The 22,186-nt window shown below is 37.1% G+C and overlaps 1 protein-coding gene across 2 annotated transcripts in view; it reads right to left on the bottom strand.

The window, feature by feature from the left end:
* kansl1b (KAT8 regulatory NSL complex subunit 1b) overlaps window positions 1-22,186 on the bottom strand; it is a 96,994-nt gene that overhangs the window by 72,163 nt on the left and 2,645 nt on the right. Inside the window, exons 1-2 of one of the 2 annotated variants that reach the window (XM_087244228.1) lie at window positions 21,308-21,802; window positions 356-1,595 (exon numbers count right to left, since the gene is read on the bottom strand). In XM_087244228.1, the coding sequence (XP_087100354.1) occupies window positions 356-1,506 (1,151 nt within the window). In that variant the 5' untranslated portion in view covers window positions 1,507-1,595; window positions 21,308-21,802. Of the gene's footprint in view, window positions 1-355; window positions 1,596-21,307; window positions 21,803-22,186 lie in introns of those variants that run through there. The other variant, XM_087244229.1, reaches the window with a different exon arrangement.

The raw sequence follows: 22,186 nt of genomic DNA, 5'->3' as shown, positions 1-22,186 counted from the left end.
TGGTAAGGCTTGATATATGTTAGAAAGTGTGTGGGGTGTGTGTCCTTGGATATGAGATAAACCCATGATAAACAAGAGATGAACCCATACCTTCATAATCAAGAAATTTACTTTGTAGCAAAAGAAATCAATGCGATCTTAAACTGTAGAGAACTAATCTACCCTTTAAAATGTGCACAGACATAAGGACCAGCCACTTACTGAGTAACAATCATCTGCACATCAAAATTCATCAACTGTAGAACAATCAATGCTTTCATGAAACCGCATCACTCAGACTGCACCGGTATTTATCAGACATCATCCATTACTCCATCCTCAAAACATCAGAAGAATAATCAAGGCTGGTACTCACAGAGGAATGTGGCGTTGCTCAATGTCAACCCGGGCCAACTCATCTTCATCTACATCAGTGTCTCCTCCTGAGCTGCTTTCTGTGGCGTCTGAATCAAATGCGAATTCAGCGGATCGCAGGTTGGTGGTGCAACTTAAGGATAGTCGTTCCAACTCCGCTGGCATGGATCCACCCTTCAGGAATCGTCCCAGTTCGTCCCTCTCCTGAGGAGTGATGCCATTATCACCATATCGACTCCTCGGCCGTCTGGCATCCAGAGCGCCTAGTGTGCTCTCAAGTAGTCCACCCAACTGTTGCTGTACGTGCCGCTCCACCTGCTTGGCCTGCACTACCTGAAGCCGTTTGCGTAGTCTCCGTAATCGTGCCTCGATCTCTCCCTGTCTGCTCTGGCTGTGCTGGGTACGGTCGCTTAGTTCTGTTCCAAAGCCATCTAAAGGGACCTGCTGGATCCCATGCAAGTGCAGCAACGTATCTTCACTAACCAGTGGCTGACAGTCTGAGACTTTGTCTTCTGTGAAAGATGAAACTGAGGCTGGAGAAGTTGCAGGAGGTTCTCCGTTGCTGGGACAGTTCTGGGACTCACACGTTGATGGCTGTTGCTGCTCCACACCATCTCGATGTGGCCCGTTCCTTGTCATTCCCCTAGTGGAGTTGACAATTTGAGCCTGATTTGACAAATCCTGCTTGACGTTATGTTGGCCACCATTTAAGGTCACCGCATTGTCTCGGTCAGAGGGTTTAGTCACTTTCTTTGCCACGCCATTGACAGTGGGGCTTTGGACAGTGGGTCCGCCTCCTCCACCGGCACTCATGATGCTCTTAAGCTGCTCCTCGGACAGCTCTAAAGCCTGGTGTTTGCGTGGTATGAGGCTTGGTAGGATGCTGTGCGTCTGCAGTAAAACACCTTGCAATTTGTCATCTGAACAGTGATATGAGGTAACAAGGGGCTTGCAGGGGCCAGCCCCACGGGAGGGGCGCTCCTCTGAAGCTTTGCGCTTGACGGTGCCGTTACTAGAAACAAGAATGTGATTGGTGGTACCGCTTCCCTCCACGCCGCTTGGGGAGAGGGTGGAGGAAGGCGGAGCCAGTTTGAAGCGTATGCGGTGAGCTTCGGCCGGTGCGTCGGTCAGAGCGGGCGCCATTGCAGCCATGCAGCGCTGGGAGGGGGCGGGCGAGGGGGCCTCTCCCGGTGCTGAGGCCAGCTCCACACCACCCTCCTACCACTGTGCCAGGGGGCAGCCTAAGTAAAACAAGACACAAAAAAGCAGAAGTTAATTTTAGCCATTTACCATTATGGACTTAAATATGCAGAACACATTAGGTTAAGACCTCTCCCATTTGGGTTTCAGTTAAGTACACATGCTGTACTTGATTTTTCAATTAAAATCTCAGATAAAATGAACTGCAAGCGGTGGTATCAGCTGATGTGTGCAATTTTTCAAGTATCAGCATCGGCTGATATGTTATGTTTGGTCAATGAGACCAAGGCTTTTATTTTGACGGCGCAGATAGGAGCATAGCACACTGTGCTCATATTCTCCCTTTTGCTTGGTCATCTTTCCATTCAGTAAATTTAAATTATTTTGGGCTTTATACCGTCCACCGTTCTATTCATGTTTATTTATCATAAGTAAAACGAGTGTTACTTTGTCTTTATTTGGAAATTTAAAAAAACAAAAAATCCAAAGCACACAAACTTTGAAGAATACGGCTTGTCCTATTGAGTTTATTTACACTACATTTGTATTAAATAATAGTTCATCTGTAAAGATCTATTAAAGCCAGTGGTCTCAAACTCAATTCCTGGAGGGCCATAACTCTGCAGGTTTTGGCTCCAACCACTTCAAACTCGCACCTGCTTAACAGTCTCTAGTAGTCTGAAACACGTTGATTATTTGGATCAGGTGTTTTTGATTAGGGTTGGAGCAAAAGTGCAGAGCTGTGGCCCTCCAGGAATCCAGTTAGAGACCCACGAATAAAGGAGTGATATTTGGTCACAGATATATCCTAAGTGGGTCATGAGTGACAGTGTTTTTGTGATGCACCGGTGTATTTTGAAAGAGGTGTGAAAGCTGCTGTTCATGTTTCTTATGAATGAGAAAAAGATTTACTGTACAAGATGCATTAGTCATAAGGGACTAGTTCTTTTCAATAAGAGAAAACTGGAAATCAGCAAAAAAGCAAGCAGTTTCTGTGGCAAAGCGGAGGCAGTGAGCCGCAACCGGTGCTCAAGCACCTACTGTAAAGACATCCCACTTTCAGAAGCACATCACATGAATGTACTGCATGTTGCTGAAATGGCATGCCAGGTAAACAAGCACAAGATTATTTGCTACAAAATAAAATGACTCTCACCAAAGGAAAAATAAACTTTGCCTGGCCTGTCAAACGTTACTATGCTCACAGCATGCCCAAATCCTCCAGTGGACAGTGTCCATCACTTTATTTTAAATAAAGAGCAAAAGATATACCAGCACGTAGGGCTGGGTGATTTTTCCGATTAATTCAAATTTACGTTTTGACGACGATTTAATTTTATATTTAATCGAGAAATCGCGACTTTTTTATTTTTTATTTTTATTTAGTATAACATTAATATTAATAATATTAATATTATTAATTTTATTAAATATAACATTATAATGGCACCAATGCGCTTTGGTTCACTCTGTATGAAGCAGGAAGCACACCAGAAGCACCTCTCTGCAATGCCCCGCGCAGCACCACGCAGCGCCATGGATTTTAGAATTCTAAACCGGTTTCTATACACACACCGGCACCGCCCAGCCACGATTCACGATGCAGTTCATATTTCAGCCGCGCCACAGAGCGCCATGTCGCGACGCTTCTGGTGTGCGACCTTCTTGACTGCCTGTTAAAGCGAAGTCATGTAGGATGTTACTTGTTGCATTAGTCTGAGTCACGTCTGTGTGGATTGTCCAGACATTGCCTCATCAACTCGATCTCAACATGTATGAAGAACTTAAAACCCTGGCATGTGAAAAACCGCGCCGATCTTTTGGTTTGAACACAAGCAGAGGTGAGGGCCTGTAGCAGTGAAAGTGAAAGTACCAGCCCCCATGACGTCATTTAGCAGACCTAGATGAAAACCAGACAGATAATACAGAGAGTGGAGCAAAAGGCATCAAATGATTAGTATTTAAAAGGGGGAAAAAAGAAAAATAGATTAAATATATTATTTTATATTAGACACACATCCGGTACTTGTATTTGTTCCTGCTATTCGTCCACAACTTCATACATTGGGTTAAATAAGGCTGTACAGTTTCAATGTTCAGTCCTTTACTTCCACTGTATCTTTAGGAAAAAGGCAGCAGCTTTACAACCTGTCATTCAATCAGAAGAAGACCAAGTCAAAGCCGAGCTGACAGCCAATCTTTCCTAGGCTCAGCAAAACTTGCAAAAAATACCTCTGTATATTCAAATATTTCTTATTCAAATCTTCAGCAACGCTATTTAACGCATTAATTAGTTTACATTTATTTACACCTTGACCGATTTTTGTATGACATGGCCATTAAAAATACAATGTTCCTTAACCAGATGGTTTTTCGAGTCACTTTTAAAGAGAATGTTACTTAAGTCATGTTTTTGTAATGTTTTGAGAAGACTAGTAACACAAAAATAAATAAATAAAGTTAAAAAATAAAAATAAAAAAATCGAAATCGGTCAAACTAGATTTTTTTTTTTGCCAAATCACCCAGCCCTACCAGCACGCAAGTTGCTTTTACATAAATGTGTGGTCTCATACCACTACAGCTAGTTTAGGACTACCATTTAATGCTTTTCATTATTGGCAATAATCTTTCAATATATGTTATATATAATAACCAGGGTAAATGTGAGACCATGCTCAAACCAGTTGAGAACCACTGTTCTTAAGTAGAAGTACCTTTATGAATTAAAATTTAATGTTTTTTTTATTATTTAAAAAAATGTAATTAAGTTTTAATTATTTTAAATGTAACTATAGGGCTCAACAATAAGGACTGCCTGATGGCCCGGGGCCTGCACGAAAGACGCGAGAGACAGTAGACTGGATCGTTACTGGCCTGATCAGGCCAGTGCTGCTGTAACAAAAAATTTGATTTGCCTGCGACTATTTGTCAATTGTGTGCAAATTCAGTCCTAGAATTGAGAATCAGTTTGTGCTTTTAAGCCTTTGATAGCTACCTTCTCTGTGATGTGGTAAAAACCATATTGCTTTTCAGCTCCTCTTATCTGATTGGATGTTGTGAGCACATTATTTTTTTACCGTTACCTAGTAACAACCAGTACAGTGAAGAGACAACAACAGTGGCAACATCAAATTATGAAGCTAAAAAGAAAATGTCTGTTTCTAATGTCTTTTAGGAAAGCCGAAATTTCCATGGGTACATCATAGGTATGGGACGATAACAGTTTTCAAGGTAACATCACTTTATTTTTTCCATCATGCACTAAGCATGGTCCGTTAAAAGATTCTTTTTGGGTTTGCGGTTTGGAGAAAAAAAAATATATATATCAATGTTTTAAAACCGCCCAAATTTTCTGTAATAGCGTTCCTAAGGTATGTGTAAGATTTTTTGTTAATTTTTAATTTTTTACATTTCATTTTTTAAATAACAGTCTCCAGCAGAAAAAAAATCAAAAAATGCCGTTTTAAATTGTAAAGAAATCTGTGCTTTTGAAACTTACGAAGACAGTAGAAGTCAGAAGTGAATGTTTACCATCCAAAATATTATAAATCTTTCAATATACCAAATATACTGTTTTCAAAGGAGAAAAAAAGTTCTTGTTTTTTACCCAGACATTTAAAAAGAATACATGTTAGAGCAGTAATCACGATACCGTGATTTTGTGAAACCGCTATAGTAGTATCAGAGGCTATCATACAGTCAGAATGTTTTAACGGACCATGCTTAGTGCATGATGAAAAAATAAAGTGATGTTTTGCACAGTTTGCAGTGAGTTTGGCAAGTCAGCCACCTTTTGTTAAATACTTTAGAACTGCAATAAAATACTTTTCTATACTGCTCTTTTTGGTTGCTTAACACTTTGAATTTTGCTCATTATACATATTGTTAAAATTTTTTAAGCATTTAAATTCTAGATTCACAGACGTTACTTTTGACACATTATTAAAAATGTGTGGCTAAGAAATAGCTATCAACTTTTTTTTCTCTTTTTGGTGGGGCCATGGAAAATGTTGGTAGAGCAAGTAATTGGGCCAGTAGAAAAAAATCATTAGCATTGAACCCTGAATTCTTAATTGAAATACCATTTTATACCATGAAATACCATTGTCAGCTAAATATCAGCCACCCAACTTTCCACGATACCCGATTTAGCCTTCAAAAACCCATATCGGTCAAACATCAAGTACAACACCACAAACTGTCATTGTAGGCTGACAGATTGGAAAATGAACATACAATCACATTCATGATACAAAGAAGCTAGTGTTGATGGAGGAAAAAAAGAAGAAGATTTGGAGCAGTATATACAGCTATCCAACTACACACTAGTCCAGTGGTTACATTACAAAAATAAAATTACATAAAACTAATTATATTTTACAAAATATTTATATGTGACTTCAATTAAAATTAAAATTCAATTATAAATTTATATTAACACTTATATTTACATGACCATAATCATGCACCTAAATGTAATGTAAATGTCTATGTCACATTTCTTAATTGATGGGGTGGTATTTCTTGGATAGTTTTAAAATGGGAAACAGATGAATGGACTATGTACAGATGTAAGAAGTATCTGACTGATGATTAGGTATCTCTTATGTTCATCCAAACAGCTGTACAATGCAATTACGGTTTATAACCCACCAGCTTAAGACCACTGCATGACGGTTGACAGTATCACTGTAGGTCAAACTTTTATCAAAGGCAGAAAGACAAACAAACCCAGACACAAGGTCAGAAACGGTTTCATATGGAGGCCAAGTAGATAGAGTACAAAACTCCTTTAGAAAGACCTTCACACTTATGTTTTGTGACGTCAGATAATGCTTATTCTCAGGATTCTCAAAACGATGACTACAGACCATGACGTTCGAAGTGACTTTGAATGCAGGTAGTCGTTGACAGCACCAACAACTAAATCCGGAACAAAAACCAATTCATTCTGCACTGTCAAAACTCTTTAGGTGTAACCCATTCTAATTACATTTAACAAGCTGATGTGCCGTGTTGTACCTTAAAGGATTTGGTGAATACTTGGGGAACAGAAACACAACCTGAAATAGCAAAAAAAAAAAGACTTGGGTCCCTAAGATTTATAAAATGGAATGGGGTGACTCACACTAAAGCAACACAGCTCAAAGCTGAAATGTCACCTTGTCTTGTAAGATTGTCATCATAGTAAACTTCATGTGGAATGAATGTTGCTAAACTGCCTCTCTTTGAAATAAAACAGCAACTTCTTTCTTCTTTCTTTTATAGTTCATCCGAAAATGCATATATTATAATAAACCTGTTATTTAGTTGCGATTAAATAACAGAAAATAACAGGTTTATCATAATATATGCATTTGGTGTTGGGGGGTTGCAGAATATATCATTTCAACATTGATATCTGGGCATCATGGTGGCTCAGTGGTTAGCACTGTCGTCTCACATTAAGTAGGTCGCTGGTTTGAGTCCCAGCTAGGCCAGTTGGTATTTCTGTGTAAAGTTTGCATGTTCTCCCAGTGTTTGTGGGGGTTTCCTCCAGGTGCTCGAGTTCCCCCCACAGTCCAAGACATGCGCTATAGGTTAATTGGGTAATTTAAATTGGTCGTAGTGTATGTGTGTGAATGAGTATGTATGGTTGCTCCCAGTACTGGGTTGCAGTTGGAAGCATATGCTGTATAGGTTGGCAGTTCATTTCACGTTGGCAACCCCTGATGAATAAAAGGACTAAGCTGAAGGAAAATAAATGAACTATTAAGAACTATTAAACCATTTGGGCATAAAAAATATCAAATTTGTAGCTTCAACAAAGCTTAATTGTATTAATTTGATTAAAAAAAAAATAAGACTGGGTGTGGTTGAACAGTTTTTGGAAAACTTTAAAAGGTTTTAAATGTTGACTGCTGTATACAAAGTTATTTTACCTCACTGTTAGACTCCAGAAAACAATAAAGGATTGTCCATTTAATTTGCATGTCTATACTTATTCTAATGTATACATTTTTTGTGTAATTATATTTGATTCACATTCATGCCAGTTCGATGAATTAGTCCCATATATTGATTTAAACCATCTAAAGAAATATCAAATTTGCAATATATATATATATATATATATATATATATATATATATATATATATATATATATATATATATATATATATATATATATCACAGAAACGCAAAAATGGAAATACTAGTTTTTTCTAATATCGTGCAGCCCTAGTCCAAATGTCTGGTTAATGTCTAAGGCTCCGTTTACACTGTCAGGTCTTGGTGCCCGATTCTGATTTATTGCCTATATCAGATTTTTTTGCTTGTCCGTTTACACATTGTTTTAATTGTGACCCATTTCCAATTGATGCGTTTACACTTGGCATACAATTTATGATGTCGTGCATACACAAAGAAGTAGTAGTAGTAGTAATGCATAAAATCATATCGATAAGACAGGACGAGCGCAAAGCAACCGGGAATAAAAGGTCTGTTCAGTTTGATAGGATCATCAATCATCATTAGACGTGATCAAGAGTGAGCTTTACAAGTTTAACATGTTTTAAAATGTGTGCACGTGTGTAATGAAGTACAGCCATTCATGACAGATTCACTTCATCAGCACAGCCTCGTGTCTCTCTCACTGTCTCTCTGTGTGTGTTTGTGCCATGTATGTGTGTGTGTATCTGCGTGTCTATGCTATGTATGTGCGTGTGTGTCTGCGCTACTTGTCTGTGCTATGTGTGTGTCTGCCTGCATCTACGCTACGTATGTGCGTGTGTGTCTTGCTATGTATCTGTGCTATGTGTGTGTGTGTCTACGTGTATGTGCTGTGTGTGCGTGAACTCATTGATCCAACTCCACAAAAAAAATGCATCAAATACTAATTGGTAAAGTTCTTACTGTAGTATTTCTCCCAAACCTTACGTGAGATCTGCTTCCTGAGGCAGCCTAGGGCGTGTTGAGGCATGTTGCTGACAGGAACGTGGGATCGGTGGCCAGGAATGACTCGCCTTAAAGGCCCAGTGCAAAAAAACAGCAACAACCTTTTCCCAGCTATGATACAGACATTTCAAACAGCTATTATAAATACTCTGATGGGTGTTTGGAGCTGAAACTTTACAGACACATTCTGGGGACACAAAAGACTTATAATAAATATGAAAAAAGGGGTAACCTTTTGTGGAATAATTATAATACAGTAGGAAAAATAATGGGGAGAAATTGACTTTACTTAGTCTTTCTGTAGACATCCTCACACAGCACGATTTCAACAAAATAGCAGGAAAAACAGATAACAATGTTTACCTTCAGTGTGAAAATAAAGAGATTTATAATTGGAATTAAACAAAGCAGCTTCAACTGTAATGAATTAATCTTCAGTAACAGATCTTCCAGCTGATACTACTATATTAACTTTCACTGCACATGTCCAGTCTATGTATGTACTTAAAGGTGCAGTAGGTGATTGTCTTCAGAAACATTTTTGTTGGGTTGAAGTCTCATTCTAATAGTACTGATTAAAATAAATGATCTAAATGTGTTTATATGTATTTTTTTTTTGGGTAAGGCATAAAACAAAAAAAAAGTTCATCCAATTAAATATAGTAGGGCCGACATCTCTCATAATTTCGATAAGCAGGTCAAACTGTCTGTCAGCAAATGCAGATTTGAACAACTGTGCAGCCTTTTGTACGCTGCTCCGCCGACCGCCGTGCGTTCAAGAGAGTGGGAGAGAGAGCACACGCACGATCAGTAAAATCATGCTGAATCAAAACTTTTTAAAAACCTGAATCAATATTGGAGTTACCTTTGCACGCTGGAGAAAGGATGACACCATGGCTGAAGGATTTCTCTTAGACAGGTAATGTTCTGTATTAAAACTGTTTTAGCTTCATGCAAAGCGGATGTAACGCAAGATATTGTTGTTACAAATGGGTTATATCTTCACAGTGTTGTTCAGCCACTAAAATCTTCAGATGAAAGATTGATAAGACTATTTTCAGTTTCATAAGGGACCTTTTACAGCATCGATAATGCAGATTTTAATTAGTTTATCAACAAAACACCACTATTCCGCCTAGTCTCTCCCTATATCGTTTACCATGCAACAATTATTCACTCTGAAATATGTCAGTTTGGCTTGCACACCACCGGACAAGCACTAGCTGCTTTTAACACATGGGAGAGGGTTCTTTTGCTGTGCTTGTGTTTAAGGTGGCGTAGCTCTAGACGGCAGGGGAGGGACTGTGATTCAGAGATTTATGCTAAGCTGTTAGCATTGTGGAAGATCACCTACTGCAATATATGTGGAAAATAAAAAAGCTAAACATTTTGCTATGACAAAAGTCACAAACACCATAATATTATGAAAATTCCAAATTTCAATGGTTTTCTAACTATGGGTGTTTACTATTTTCACTTAGCTACACTTTCTTTTTTTTTTATCATTTTACAACTCAAACATTTCCATCCTGTGGAACATAACCAAATGCTTATTTATGGTACAGAATACCAAGTTCCTTCACAGACATGTCAATGTAGATAATGTGGCCTTTACCAGAGCAAGATAACCAATCCTCAGGATATTCTTGAAATGGAAAACTGTCAGCCACACATCAGATCATGTCAGAAAAACAATAAATGGTCTTTTGAGCTCTGTGGGTACATGCGAACCTCCTTGGGTGTGGTGAAGTTTTGTTAGCCCTTATACCCATTCAAAAATAACTAGTTAGTACAACTCTGACCATTTTTACATGTTTAAGTGAAGTGTTCTTTAAAAGCCACACCTATGAGATGCAATTGAGTGTATATAATGCAGACATTTTGGCACTATCCTGATTAGGGTTGGATATTGCTTGCTTTTTCCCCAATAGCAGAGCTAAAATGACACTTCATACAAACATGGAAATTGCCAATTGTTCAATGCCTGAACCAAAACTTTAAAAGCCACAAAAAGATGGCTCACCAACACACAAACATGTCTGTTAACTTCATTTTTACTGTTTGCATTTTTTAACGCTCAAATATTTTTACGATTAATGATATTTTTTTTATTGCCAGGTTTTTATTTTTAAACTAAAACAAAATAAATAAAATGACAGATAATATTTAATACAAAACAGCTAAATATGATTTCATCTCTGTCAGTCCGTAAAACTGCATTGACTTGAGTGCTCTCTGTCACTTAATCATGTCTACTACGCATGGCAGTATGGTAGCTAATGCCATATACACATTAACATTTTGTACAGTAACAGGATTACAAAACTGTTTTGGATTTGTATAAATCAAAGCTAATAACATGATTTTTTTTAAATTAAAGAGATTTGGGCTCCACGATTAATCGAAAAAAGATCACAATCTCGATTCGACCCTACACACGATCTTAATTTAGCTTTTCTACGATTGAGCCAATTATATTTTCAAGGTCAGGGGAGAAGCAAAGCAGTCGCACAAGTCTTTACAGCAAAACAGACACCTTCAAATCAAATGGTGTTAAAAGTGTCACATACTGCATGCATTTATAAGGTATAATCCACAAAAAAAAAAATCCCACATGAGCTGACCGTAAGCTATTTGTTTACTATGGAGAATGCGTCTGTGCCAGCCAATAAAGCCTATTTTAGTGAACACAACCTGCATAGGTTGTGAAAAACATCTAATAAAGTTGTAAATAATGCTCAGTTTGTTGCAGAGCGATCGTTTGAGGGCCGTGCGGGAGGTTTGATTTGCATGTATGCATTTTCTCACGAGTGCGGCTCATGGGTGCCATCACTCTTAAGTGAAAGTGAAACCTGTGCGCACATCATTTAATTATCATATGGCATTTTACAGGTATGATTTTGACAAGCATTTGATATGTTTTTTTCTTTCATAGCCAACACAGGGAGGTGCGTGAAAATAAATGTTTACTGTGTCAGTATAACAACCCTATCCTATATATAATTTTGAATACAATGCAAGAAGGAATCTGATAATGACACATGTTTCATTTTACCAGTGAAAACAAATGGTTTATGTTGTCAATGACAAATGACAAGTATATGTCTTAAACATAGTAATTCAACTTTATAATTATGAATATTTATATTCTGATGTCATCATTTTACTGTGAATTAACAAACAGGACATATTAAAAGTCTGTTGAAGTCCACTATAATGACTATACAAAATTTAGCATTTTAAGCAACAGTAGAACTTCAAACAAGGCCTAATATTATTAGTGTTGTTTTACCATATGTTTGAGAATTAACAATAATAGCCGACTCATATTAACCTTTATTTTACATATACAGAATGGTGAGAAAATCGTGATCTTTGATTAAGAAAAAAAAAATTGATTCACATTTTTGCCAGAATCGTGCAGCCCTAATAGAGATCATTTTTCCAATCATGAGTGCAGGAACTAGCTTTGTATTCCGATCCTGTACTTACTGTTTAAATAAGTAAACCCGAATCCCAATCTGATCGCACTTGGACTATGCCTTTAACAAGCTCAAGCAAACATTTTTTTGCAAACCAATGTTTTCATTCAGACAAATCACTTCAAACTACCATGATGCTTGGAGAAATATATAGAAATTATTCTCTGGTTTGTTATGTAAGGAAATAGTAAAGAATAATAAAACTCCACTATCAGGAGGAAGAGTTATGAAAATGCAACACTGGACTGATTTGCAGTGAATGATCTTCCTCCTAAATGACAAGTTATAAGTTATATAGGAGTAAAGCGGGGTCAATGACTGAAATGTCACAAATCAACAAGTGTCGAAACCTGCAGAGGAGCTTCAGATATACTTTTGATTTGTGTTTATTTTATGATTAAAGTTGTTGAATGTTCTGTTTTTCTTGCCTCTTTTCTCTCTGAATAATACAATAATATCTGTCGCAAGCCTAAAACTCGACAAAGAAACTCAGCACAGTGGATCTTAGAAACCCCACTGCCTGTTAGCACTTCAGAAGTGTTACTGCCAGAGCAGCACTGACAGAATGCAGAAGTAGAAATGCTCACAATTGCATCAGCTACATGCAAGGTATGTATAATCAGCCTTAAAAGCAATCACAAAAGGCTATACAGGTTGCATAATTATTGTTGCATAAATAATGGAAATTTATAGAAATGATCATTCTGTCTTAAGACATGAAGTTAGCATGCAAAAAAATGAAAACTTTCCCAAATATGCAGACTTTTGACAATAGGAAATAACGACTTCTTTTTAGTGAAGCTCTGTGAATATGAACTAAAAAGAGCAAATAAATAAACATGAATGAATAGCGTTTTATTCAGCATGACAAGAATTAAGTTGATTTAGTATGCTGCATCTGACTTCCATTCCTGTTCTGTTTAAAAAAATGGGATGTACTCAGACCTGCTGACTAAAGGGAAAATATGTGGAACTGACACTCAAGTGACCTGTAAAATGAGCAGTTTGTTTACATGTACAACAATACATTAATAGCCTTCCATCCTTTAGTCCAAAAAGTAATTAAAAACTGCTTTTACGCGAGATTTCGAATAACTCACTTTCTCCAGATATGAAATCACTGAAAATAATATACGTTTAGGAAAATACATAAACAAGTTATACATTTTTTATTAGCCATTTAGGTTCTAGCCTGCATAAACAGTTTATAATAAAACAGTTAAAAGCTTTGCTAAAGTTAAATGTTGATGACCTGAGCATAATGTGTGTAAAATTGTGCAGTTTAACTTGCCATGTAAACAATTGTACTGCCAGCAGTCTTAAAATGTACCAAAATCAGTGAAAGGCCCATATTTCAGACCATCACTAATAAAATCAAGACCAAAAAAAGTTTAAAAACACATAAGATTTAAACATACAGGCTCAGTGTGTCAAAGAATACAAAAAAAAAAAAAAAAACCTACATGTATCTATGCACGGTGTTTCTTACTCCCATAAAACAGTGAAGACATTTAATAATTTAGCTCATCCCTTTTTCCCCATTTAATCAATGTGCCTCTAATCTTGGCCCTCAAACAACAACCTATCACAAGGGAAGCTTTCTAACGGTCTGCTTTGTGGACTCTGATAACCTCTTTCTCTCACACTCCCTAAGAAGTGTGAAGGTCAAAAACATGCATTTGAATGACTCTCGGACTGTAGAAAGTAGAAGCAGTTTCCCTGGTGCCCATCTCTTAAACGCAACCCAAGAATTTGCATTTGGACACTCATTTACAGACCAAAGTCTATTCTTAGACGGGTCAAACACTACATTGCTAACGAGTGACTCTTATTTTCCCAGGGGGATAATCTTTTATCCTGATACAAAACAGTTGAGTAATTGCGCTTACCTAAAGTGACAACAGAACTAGCTACACCCATTCCAGCACAGAAAAACATTTTGTAACCACACACAGTCCTGGCCTTTACATATGATACTTACTTAACAATCCTGTATCAATTTAGTCAACTTCCCCTAGAGACTCTAACCTAAAGAAAAACTATCAGAGGCTTAATTAAATTATAATTGTCCTTTTTTTTAAAGATATGCTAAACAAAATCAAAACATCGATTGATCACATTAAAACAAGCTCAACTCAGTCATTACATTCAATTACACAAAAACCATTTCAAGCGGTTGTTGTAAAATATCTAGATCAAGGTTCTCACACGGTTTGGCCTGAAGAGGAAGTGTGTGAATGCGAGCTTGTCTTTTGAGTGTGTAAATGTAGGCATGTATGAGAGTCTTTATTAACAGGCCTTTATTTGTGGAAAGTTAAGGAATCACATGTCCATGACCTACTTTAAATTAAACATCAAAATCTAAGGTTAAGATTTACATCAATTAAGCGATAATATTTAATAATTTGCTCTCAAATGCAGCTGTAAGTAGTAACAGTTGTCATTCGGCACATTAGATTATTTATTTGTATAACTATAAGATCTTATGATTTTATAATATTGCTAAATCATATTGCGTTCTTGTGGTTTGTTAATTAATAAAACAAGGTACCAGTGAACTGGTAAGTGATTAGGCATGGGCCGGTATAAAATTCTGATGGTATGAAAACTTTGGGTAAAAATATGACATTATTGTGATTACTGCTCTAAAATATGCTCTTTTTAAATGTCTCGGTAAAACACAATGACTTTTTCCCCATTAAATGGAAGAGTAAACACGTCAGCCTAGATAATTAATATGTTGCTTAAATTAAAATGTTGTGAAAAAGTTGTTTTGCCCCGAAAAGGCATCTTTGGATATATTACTATTCTTTGTAGTAAGCCACTGTACTGTTCAGGTCTACAGCATGCTCGGATGTTGGTTTATAAATTACTTGTTTTTCAGATGTTTGCTGAATTGTGGGCAGAGAAGTAGCATTTATAGTGGAGGGTCCTTTTCTGCTGGAGATACTTTTTATGTTTACATGCGTCTTACTAGGTTTAAATCAGTAATCAAATTATTTGTCTTAATCTGAATAAGACAATAATATGATCAAGGTGTTCACATGGATTGCTTTTTGAATCTTCCTTTTATGATCCCGTTTTAAATGTTATAGCCCATAATACAATTAACGTCATTGAGACACCGTGACATCCACATTTCCTCCAGAGTTTCAGGTAATTCTAGGTGTTTCGTTTAATAATTTTCTAATTTAACAGCAGTCTGGCACTTTCACTTTCATCGGCATACTCCACGTCTTAATTCGATTTCAGTTTAGTTCGATCATGACCTAATCAGATTATTGGTGTCCATGTAAATGTACTCGTTGCCCAAAAAAAAAAATAATTACATATACTGTAGGAACAGAATAACAGAATATTATAGCGGTTTTAAAACCTTGGCTTTTCCAAATCACTAAAATGTAAAATAAGCCTTGAAATAAGCATGGAATATTAACCGATTTCAAGGTTTAGTGCGATTTGAAAAAAAATCAAGGTTTTAAAAACTGCAAATATGTTCTGTTATACCATTCTTAAGGTATGTGTAAGGGTTCTTTTATATGTATGTTTTTAACAAATGGACCCTGCACATCAAAAGCTACTGGTCAGCACATGATTCAGCAAACATATGAGAAACAAATCGCTTATAAACCAATATCCTATACTACTATAGAATGCGCTATGCACCTGAACAGTGCAGTGCCTACTTTGTATCCAAAAATGCCCTTTCAAATTGTAAAGAAATCTGTTTTGTAAACTAATTAAGATGACAGGTCAATGACTTATTTTAATTATTTAGCCTAACATGTTTACTGTTCCAAACCATTTTAAATGTTTCTTAAAATGTCATATCTTGTGTTCAGTATAAAAAAATTGTTTTTTAAACCAGAAGAACAAATCTGAGAGCAGTAATCACAATACCTTGAAATATATTTTCACATACCATGAAAGAATGATATTTTATCCCAAGGTTTTCATACGGTCAGAATCTTATACTGTCCCATGCCTACCTTGAAACCAGTTATTGTGCCATGCCTACAAGTAACACTATACCCATAATTGACAAAGTCAATTTTAAACTCTCATTTTGCTCTTAGTAACGAAGTTGTGATCTCATTTAACACAAAAAAGACCTAATATATAATAGAAATATGGTAGGATACAAGTAATTATTTGGCTCCGCTGTTTTATCTTTCTTTTTAGATTACCAATTTACTTCAAAAAGCAAAAGGGCAACTTAACGGTCTCATGATGCCTGGAAGACTTTGATTTCTTCCATATGGCTGAAGCGTTCCCAGCTGGATGAATTTACTTACAGAAGCTCTTTAATACTGAAATCAGAAAACATTTAATCTAGAAAGACTTAAAGCAAATAACTTGTCCCACAAAAGAGAGTTGTTATAAAAAATAAAAAAAAAACAGACACACTTGCCCTTGTAACAATGAATCCCTGCTAATTGGACTTAATGACAAATGTTTTCTCTGGATGCAGGCCACCTTGTCAGGTTATTTTTCCCCAAAGACATTAAGCAGGTGGTCCTGTCTCACAAACTGACTGCCTCCTTTCTGCACTTGCAGCAAACGGCCTGTTGGATGTCTTCAGTCCTGGCCTTGAACTTCCAGAATGAACAACAACCTGAATGTTTCCAGACTCTGTTAATCAGCAGCTTACACTTTTTCCCTTTACATTTTTAACCACCCAATAGAGAAAAGTCTTGCCAATCTAATGCCCTGCCAAAGAGAAGAGTTCATTTAACTAGTTAAAGTTACAAACTAAGAGCTAAGAGTTTTAGCTGTAATATAAACAAAAAAAAACAGGCCTGGAGATTTAAAGTAAGAAAAATTGTGGCGTTGACTTTTACTTTTTATTTTTTACTTCGAATTGACATTGACTGCATGCTACACAGAGGTAAGAGTGTCAATACTATAATGGATCATAACAGGATTACATAGAGATTGATTCAAATCCCTCAAAGCAATAATTACATTTTATTTAAACTCCCTTTGACCGTCTTTAACAAAGAAGCCAAAAATAAAACTCAAGCAGCTCAACAGCTGAATCCAGTGGAACCTACACAAAACATCAAATGAGTCTAGAGCAGAGATGCCCAAACTAGAGCCCACGCTAACCTTTTGTTTTGTAATTTCTTTAGTTTTGTAAATTCATCAGATTTTTAAAAATAACGTAAATACTGTCACTCGACGAATATCAGGCAATGCGCAAGACATTGGCAAGCAGATCAAGGCAAAGGCAGGTGCAGCTTAGTTTATTCAGCATTCAACTCGTTTTATAAATGGGATTGTGTATGTTTTTGCTGTAAGAAATTTATTTTTCAATATACTGCATTCATTAATATAATTTAAAGCAATATTTTCTAGTTATTTTTAAATATTAGGAAATAAATTAGAAGACTACCCTTGAAAACGTTAATATACCTTCGGTACCCTCAGTATGTTTGGTTCTTTGCAAAAAGTTTGTGCACCCCTGGTCTAGAGAGTTAAAAAGAATATATCAATATATGAGTATCTTTTCTGTTATTGGCTCAGAAAATACAATAATATTAATAAGAAGTTATTTTTTTCTGCCTAGAGAATTGTGAGGTGACCACCTCCATCAAAATTTTAACCACCATTGCCTTTTGACAGAAAAAAAGAAATAAAATCAGACAGGGAATCATGGCTATAGCATAATCATATATATCATACATAATCATAGTATACCGACAACCCAAGTGATGCTCAAGCACGGGTCATGTACCTTAATTACATTTAATGTTTAAAATTGTTTGCATAAGATTGCAAGAATAATGAAAAATGTGTTTATTTCAATCATAGCACATATTTCAAAATTGGTATATCACCTCCGCCTCTTTTTGAGGCAGGAAATACCCTGATAATAAACAACTTGCACTGCCTAAGGATATGTTTACATTAAACAATGTATTAAATTTAGGGCAGGACCATACTGGGAAAATATGCAATTATATTGCTGCTGAGTTTTGCAATAACAATACTTCTTGTGTTTTAACATTTCCCTAAAAAATTTCTTCTTCAGTCATTTTTTTAAACAATTTATGTAATGAACATACTAAGGTAAACAGGTGTTAAATTAAATTCAGGCTAAAAAAAAGGGCAAAGTGCAAACATTTAGATTTTTAAACAATGAATGACTGAATACCTCTGCAGATTAAAATTCTTATTTATTTGTTATTTTTCTAACTTGTCTCCCTGCCATTAGTATTTATTTTTAGCTCTCTGATTGCATTAGGTTCACCTTAGGGCCCGGCCAATAGCAATAGTCAATAGCAAAATAACACTGATGCGGCAAGTATAAAGAAAGTCTGATCTGCACGATATTTAAAAAATCTGCAACTGCAATATTTTATTTTGCTGTGATTTATATTGTGATAGAACTGCAACATTGATACACATTTGATCTGCTATTACGAGTAGCAGCACCTCATGCATATCGCAATTTTATCCTGCGCCAATTATTAAATAATTAAATGCAGGCAAAATATAAAAACTGTACATTCTTCATTGCTGATCACAGGGTTTCTGCAGGTTTCACCAATTTAAAGACATTTAAGACCATAATTTACGAAAAATTTTACTTAAACGACTAAATGTTAAAGGTTTTTAATAAGAGTATCCCAGTTAGAAGCAATTTGCAATTGACCCATTATAAAATGTTTACAACTCATCACTAATTTTTTTTTTTTTAATTCAAATACATCCATTCACAAACCCTATAACCCTTACCAAGAATAGAACAAAACATAGCTGTCAATTACTTCAGTCTACAATAATAATTAATAATATAAAATATATGTCAGGTCAGTATCGTCATAAGTAAATAAATGAAGAACTTAAGCAAATGTTACTGTAGGAAAGTAGGTAAATGCTATTTTTTTAAACAAAAGGTTAATGAGATGGACTTGGTGATTGGATGGATGTTAATGGCCAGATTGGGTACAAAGGAAAATTAAGACGTGTTAAAAAATTAAGACCTACAACACAACATTTTAATAGATTTAGGACTTTATTGCCTAAAATTTGACATTCAAGACCTCACTGACACCCTGGATCAACAATAATAGTCAACTCCACGTTGAAGATGATGCGATGTGACTATTGCGAAAGCACGCATTGCGATATCGATGGTGAAACGATATATTGTGGAGCCCTATTATGATTAGTCAAATGCAGTCAAAATTATCCACTTTACAAGGATCTGAAAACAGGAAAATAAATAAAACAAAACAATGTGCATGTGTTTATGGAGATACACCCCTGTAGTTCACCATTGTTTTGGTAAAACAAACTCAACATGTGACACGCATACACACGGCAGTATCCCTAAATATACTTCAGAGACAGTTTTTGACAGGTTTTTAGTTTAATATACCTAAATCATTGCAAAACCTAATTTAAATGACTTTGAAAGGGAACAGAAATACCAGAAAAATAAGCATCAATGACTTTCCAAAAATGACTGAACCATCCTGAAAAAAAAAGGTTCTTAGTCAATGGTATTGATGCGTTACGTAACAGCTCTTCCTGTGAGGAGGGGATGTAGGACAATGATAAATCATGATGGAATGAAAGGAAAGTACACATGAGCTCATAATCATACACCGACCCCTAGAGACTATTTAAACATTCCACAGACAGACTTGAACAATTCAATACATGTGCTGAGAAGTCAGTAACACTACAGGAAAAAAAACATTCAAAACAGACAGCTGTTCCAGTAAAAAACGAGGATGACATTAAAAACACCATCATCCAGGAAATAAGAGTGCAAACTAAACAAACAGTGCACTAGGGAGACATAGCATTTTCCCATTAGGGATCAATACAGTATCTATCCATCTATCAGAGGAGGGGGAGGTTTGGGTCTAGGAAAGTCTTTGTTTCAACCATGTTTAACCCCATCTGGGAGCAAAGATTTAGAGAGACCCCCATTTAATAAATACAGTAATTACATTGTGGGTCTCACAGTATTCAATGTATCTGAGTAACTTATAAAACTGTCTCACCATACGAAAGTCAAATAATTTCCCATTAAAGAGATGCAACAATGAATCCACGTCGTTAGTTCGGATCAAAAAAACACCACGCATGTCTCTTTAAAACTATAAACATCACGTACACATGCGGAACCTGTTATATTTGAGTGCTGGGATCAAGTGTGCGCTGCGAAAAATATGCAACGTAACACATTATATAATGGAAAAGTACAGCGCCTTACACTAACCACAGGTTGAGCAGGTTAATGTTTTATTACACAAACCCTCTACTGCCCACAACAACGCGAAATACAGCGCTAAATATAAATAAACCCCCCAGATTACGGGGGAAATATGGGTTAGGGCGAGCTTAAGTCTATGAACAATCGCCGGCTGTTTCAGAATCTGGCGAGCTGCCTAGTAAAACGGCATTTTTGGACGTTATTCGCTAGCCCGATGGGTTGTGTGAATTGGGGTTGTAATAAAAGAAATCCCCCACAACGTCACGCCAGTCCGGTTCAGAGAGGCGACATTAATAAAAAATGGAAAAAACACCAAATATTATGTAACTGCAGCTAGTTACGGAAAACTCCCCGCGATTAGAGTCTACGCAAAAGTTGTAAGTGTTTACTGCTAGATTGCATCATGTTTTTGCACATAACTTGAATGCGTATGTATGTTCACTACACAAGATACCGGAAACGTACGCTACGTTGATTTGTTTTTCTTTTACAAAACATTCGAGTAAGAAACCCCCTCGCATTTTCTATTAAAGCTTGCGTCTTAAAGGGCCAGCGCGCGCTGAGTGTATTACAATTAATCTGTATTACTGGAAATCCATGTGATGCATAGGCCTGGGACAACGTCCAGTCACTGACACTGTAATGCATGCGTTTCACACCAGCACAAACGAAACCCTACTGATCTAGATGCAGCAGACATACACTGCGCACCCAACCCATGATCACACACACGCGCGTTACGCTGCGTGGGTTTACCCTACTCAATGCAAAGCCCCCTGTGTGAACGAACTTGTCTCGTGCGATTACCAACAACGTGCTATGGTAAAGTTGACACGTATAATTATGTCTGTGCAAGTCGGGTAGGTTTTGCAACCTTGATGGTCTGACTTTCAACGCCGCCTACTGCACGGGTTTAACCAGATCAAATCGCGGAAAACAACTAGCGAGAGCGAAAAGCGCGTTCGCGTTTATGGAGTAAACGCGCCCTCGACGTGCACTACTTCACCTCACGTCGATTTAGTGCATAATTGCGCTAAAAATCTACAGTTCCCTCACGCTGCTGAGTTTTAAACTAACAAAGAGAAAAGGAGGAACCTACCACGTGATGGGGAGCCGATTCCGGGGGAAATTAATGTAATGAATCCCCGCGCTTGAGACAAATAGTAGTAATAATGTGACAGGCTGAAGCAATTATCCAGATGCAGATTCCGCTGTTGCACGTCCAGGTGGAAAAATCCCCGGCCTCTCGCGCGCTCCGGTGTTCGGTAACCCCCTCCTCTTCCTCCTCCCACTCCTCCGGGCTGCGTTTAGGAATCACGAAATGGGCGAAAGAAACGGGGGCAGTGGAGCTATAGGAGCCCAGTCGGCTGTTTTTCAATCGCCCCCGACAAAAGCCACGTAAAAACAGAGAAATGTATCCTTTTTCCGGTCGTTCTTTGGCCGCGATCGCTTCTCTCCTTCTCCGAAAGGTCTTCGTGGTCAATTTGGCCAGAGAAAAGCTCGCTTTTGTCCGTTTTTTATTGTTGTCGTTCGAGGGGGGAAGCGACGAGCTCGGAAAATGGCGGCTCGCTCCTCTCCCTCGGATTGCGAGTCTGACAAACAGAAAGAAGCGGAGCGGCGCAGTGGCGGGAGAGAGACGCGCTGCTCCGACCGACCGCTAGAGGCGCCTGACCGCCTGTCATAAATGCGTCGTGCCTTTAGAGGGCGCGAAAAGGTGGCGTATATTTACAACTGGACCACTAAAGCAAATCGAGGTATAAATCATTCGAATATGTCCACATATCAGCAATTAAAACATTTACATATCAATGATATAACATTGAATCAGTGATATACAGAAACTGCATTGAGCCCTGCATGTTTCTAGAAAGAAGCAGAATGATAAGGCTCCAGTAGAGGGTACTCAAGGGCCTCTGAACTGCTCTAAAGTGATCAGGATCCAGGAAGTGCTCAAGAAAAAAAGCACAGGATCCTTGCA

Source organism: Danio rerio, chromosome 3 (assembly GCF_052040795.2).
Source record: "Danio rerio strain M-AB ecotype USA chromosome 3, GRCz13ab, whole genome shotgun sequence".
In the NCBI taxonomy this organism is placed as follows: Eukaryota; Metazoa; Chordata; class Actinopteri; order Cypriniformes; family Danionidae; genus Danio; species Danio rerio.
This window is presented reverse-complemented; position numbering and strand designations above follow the sequence as displayed.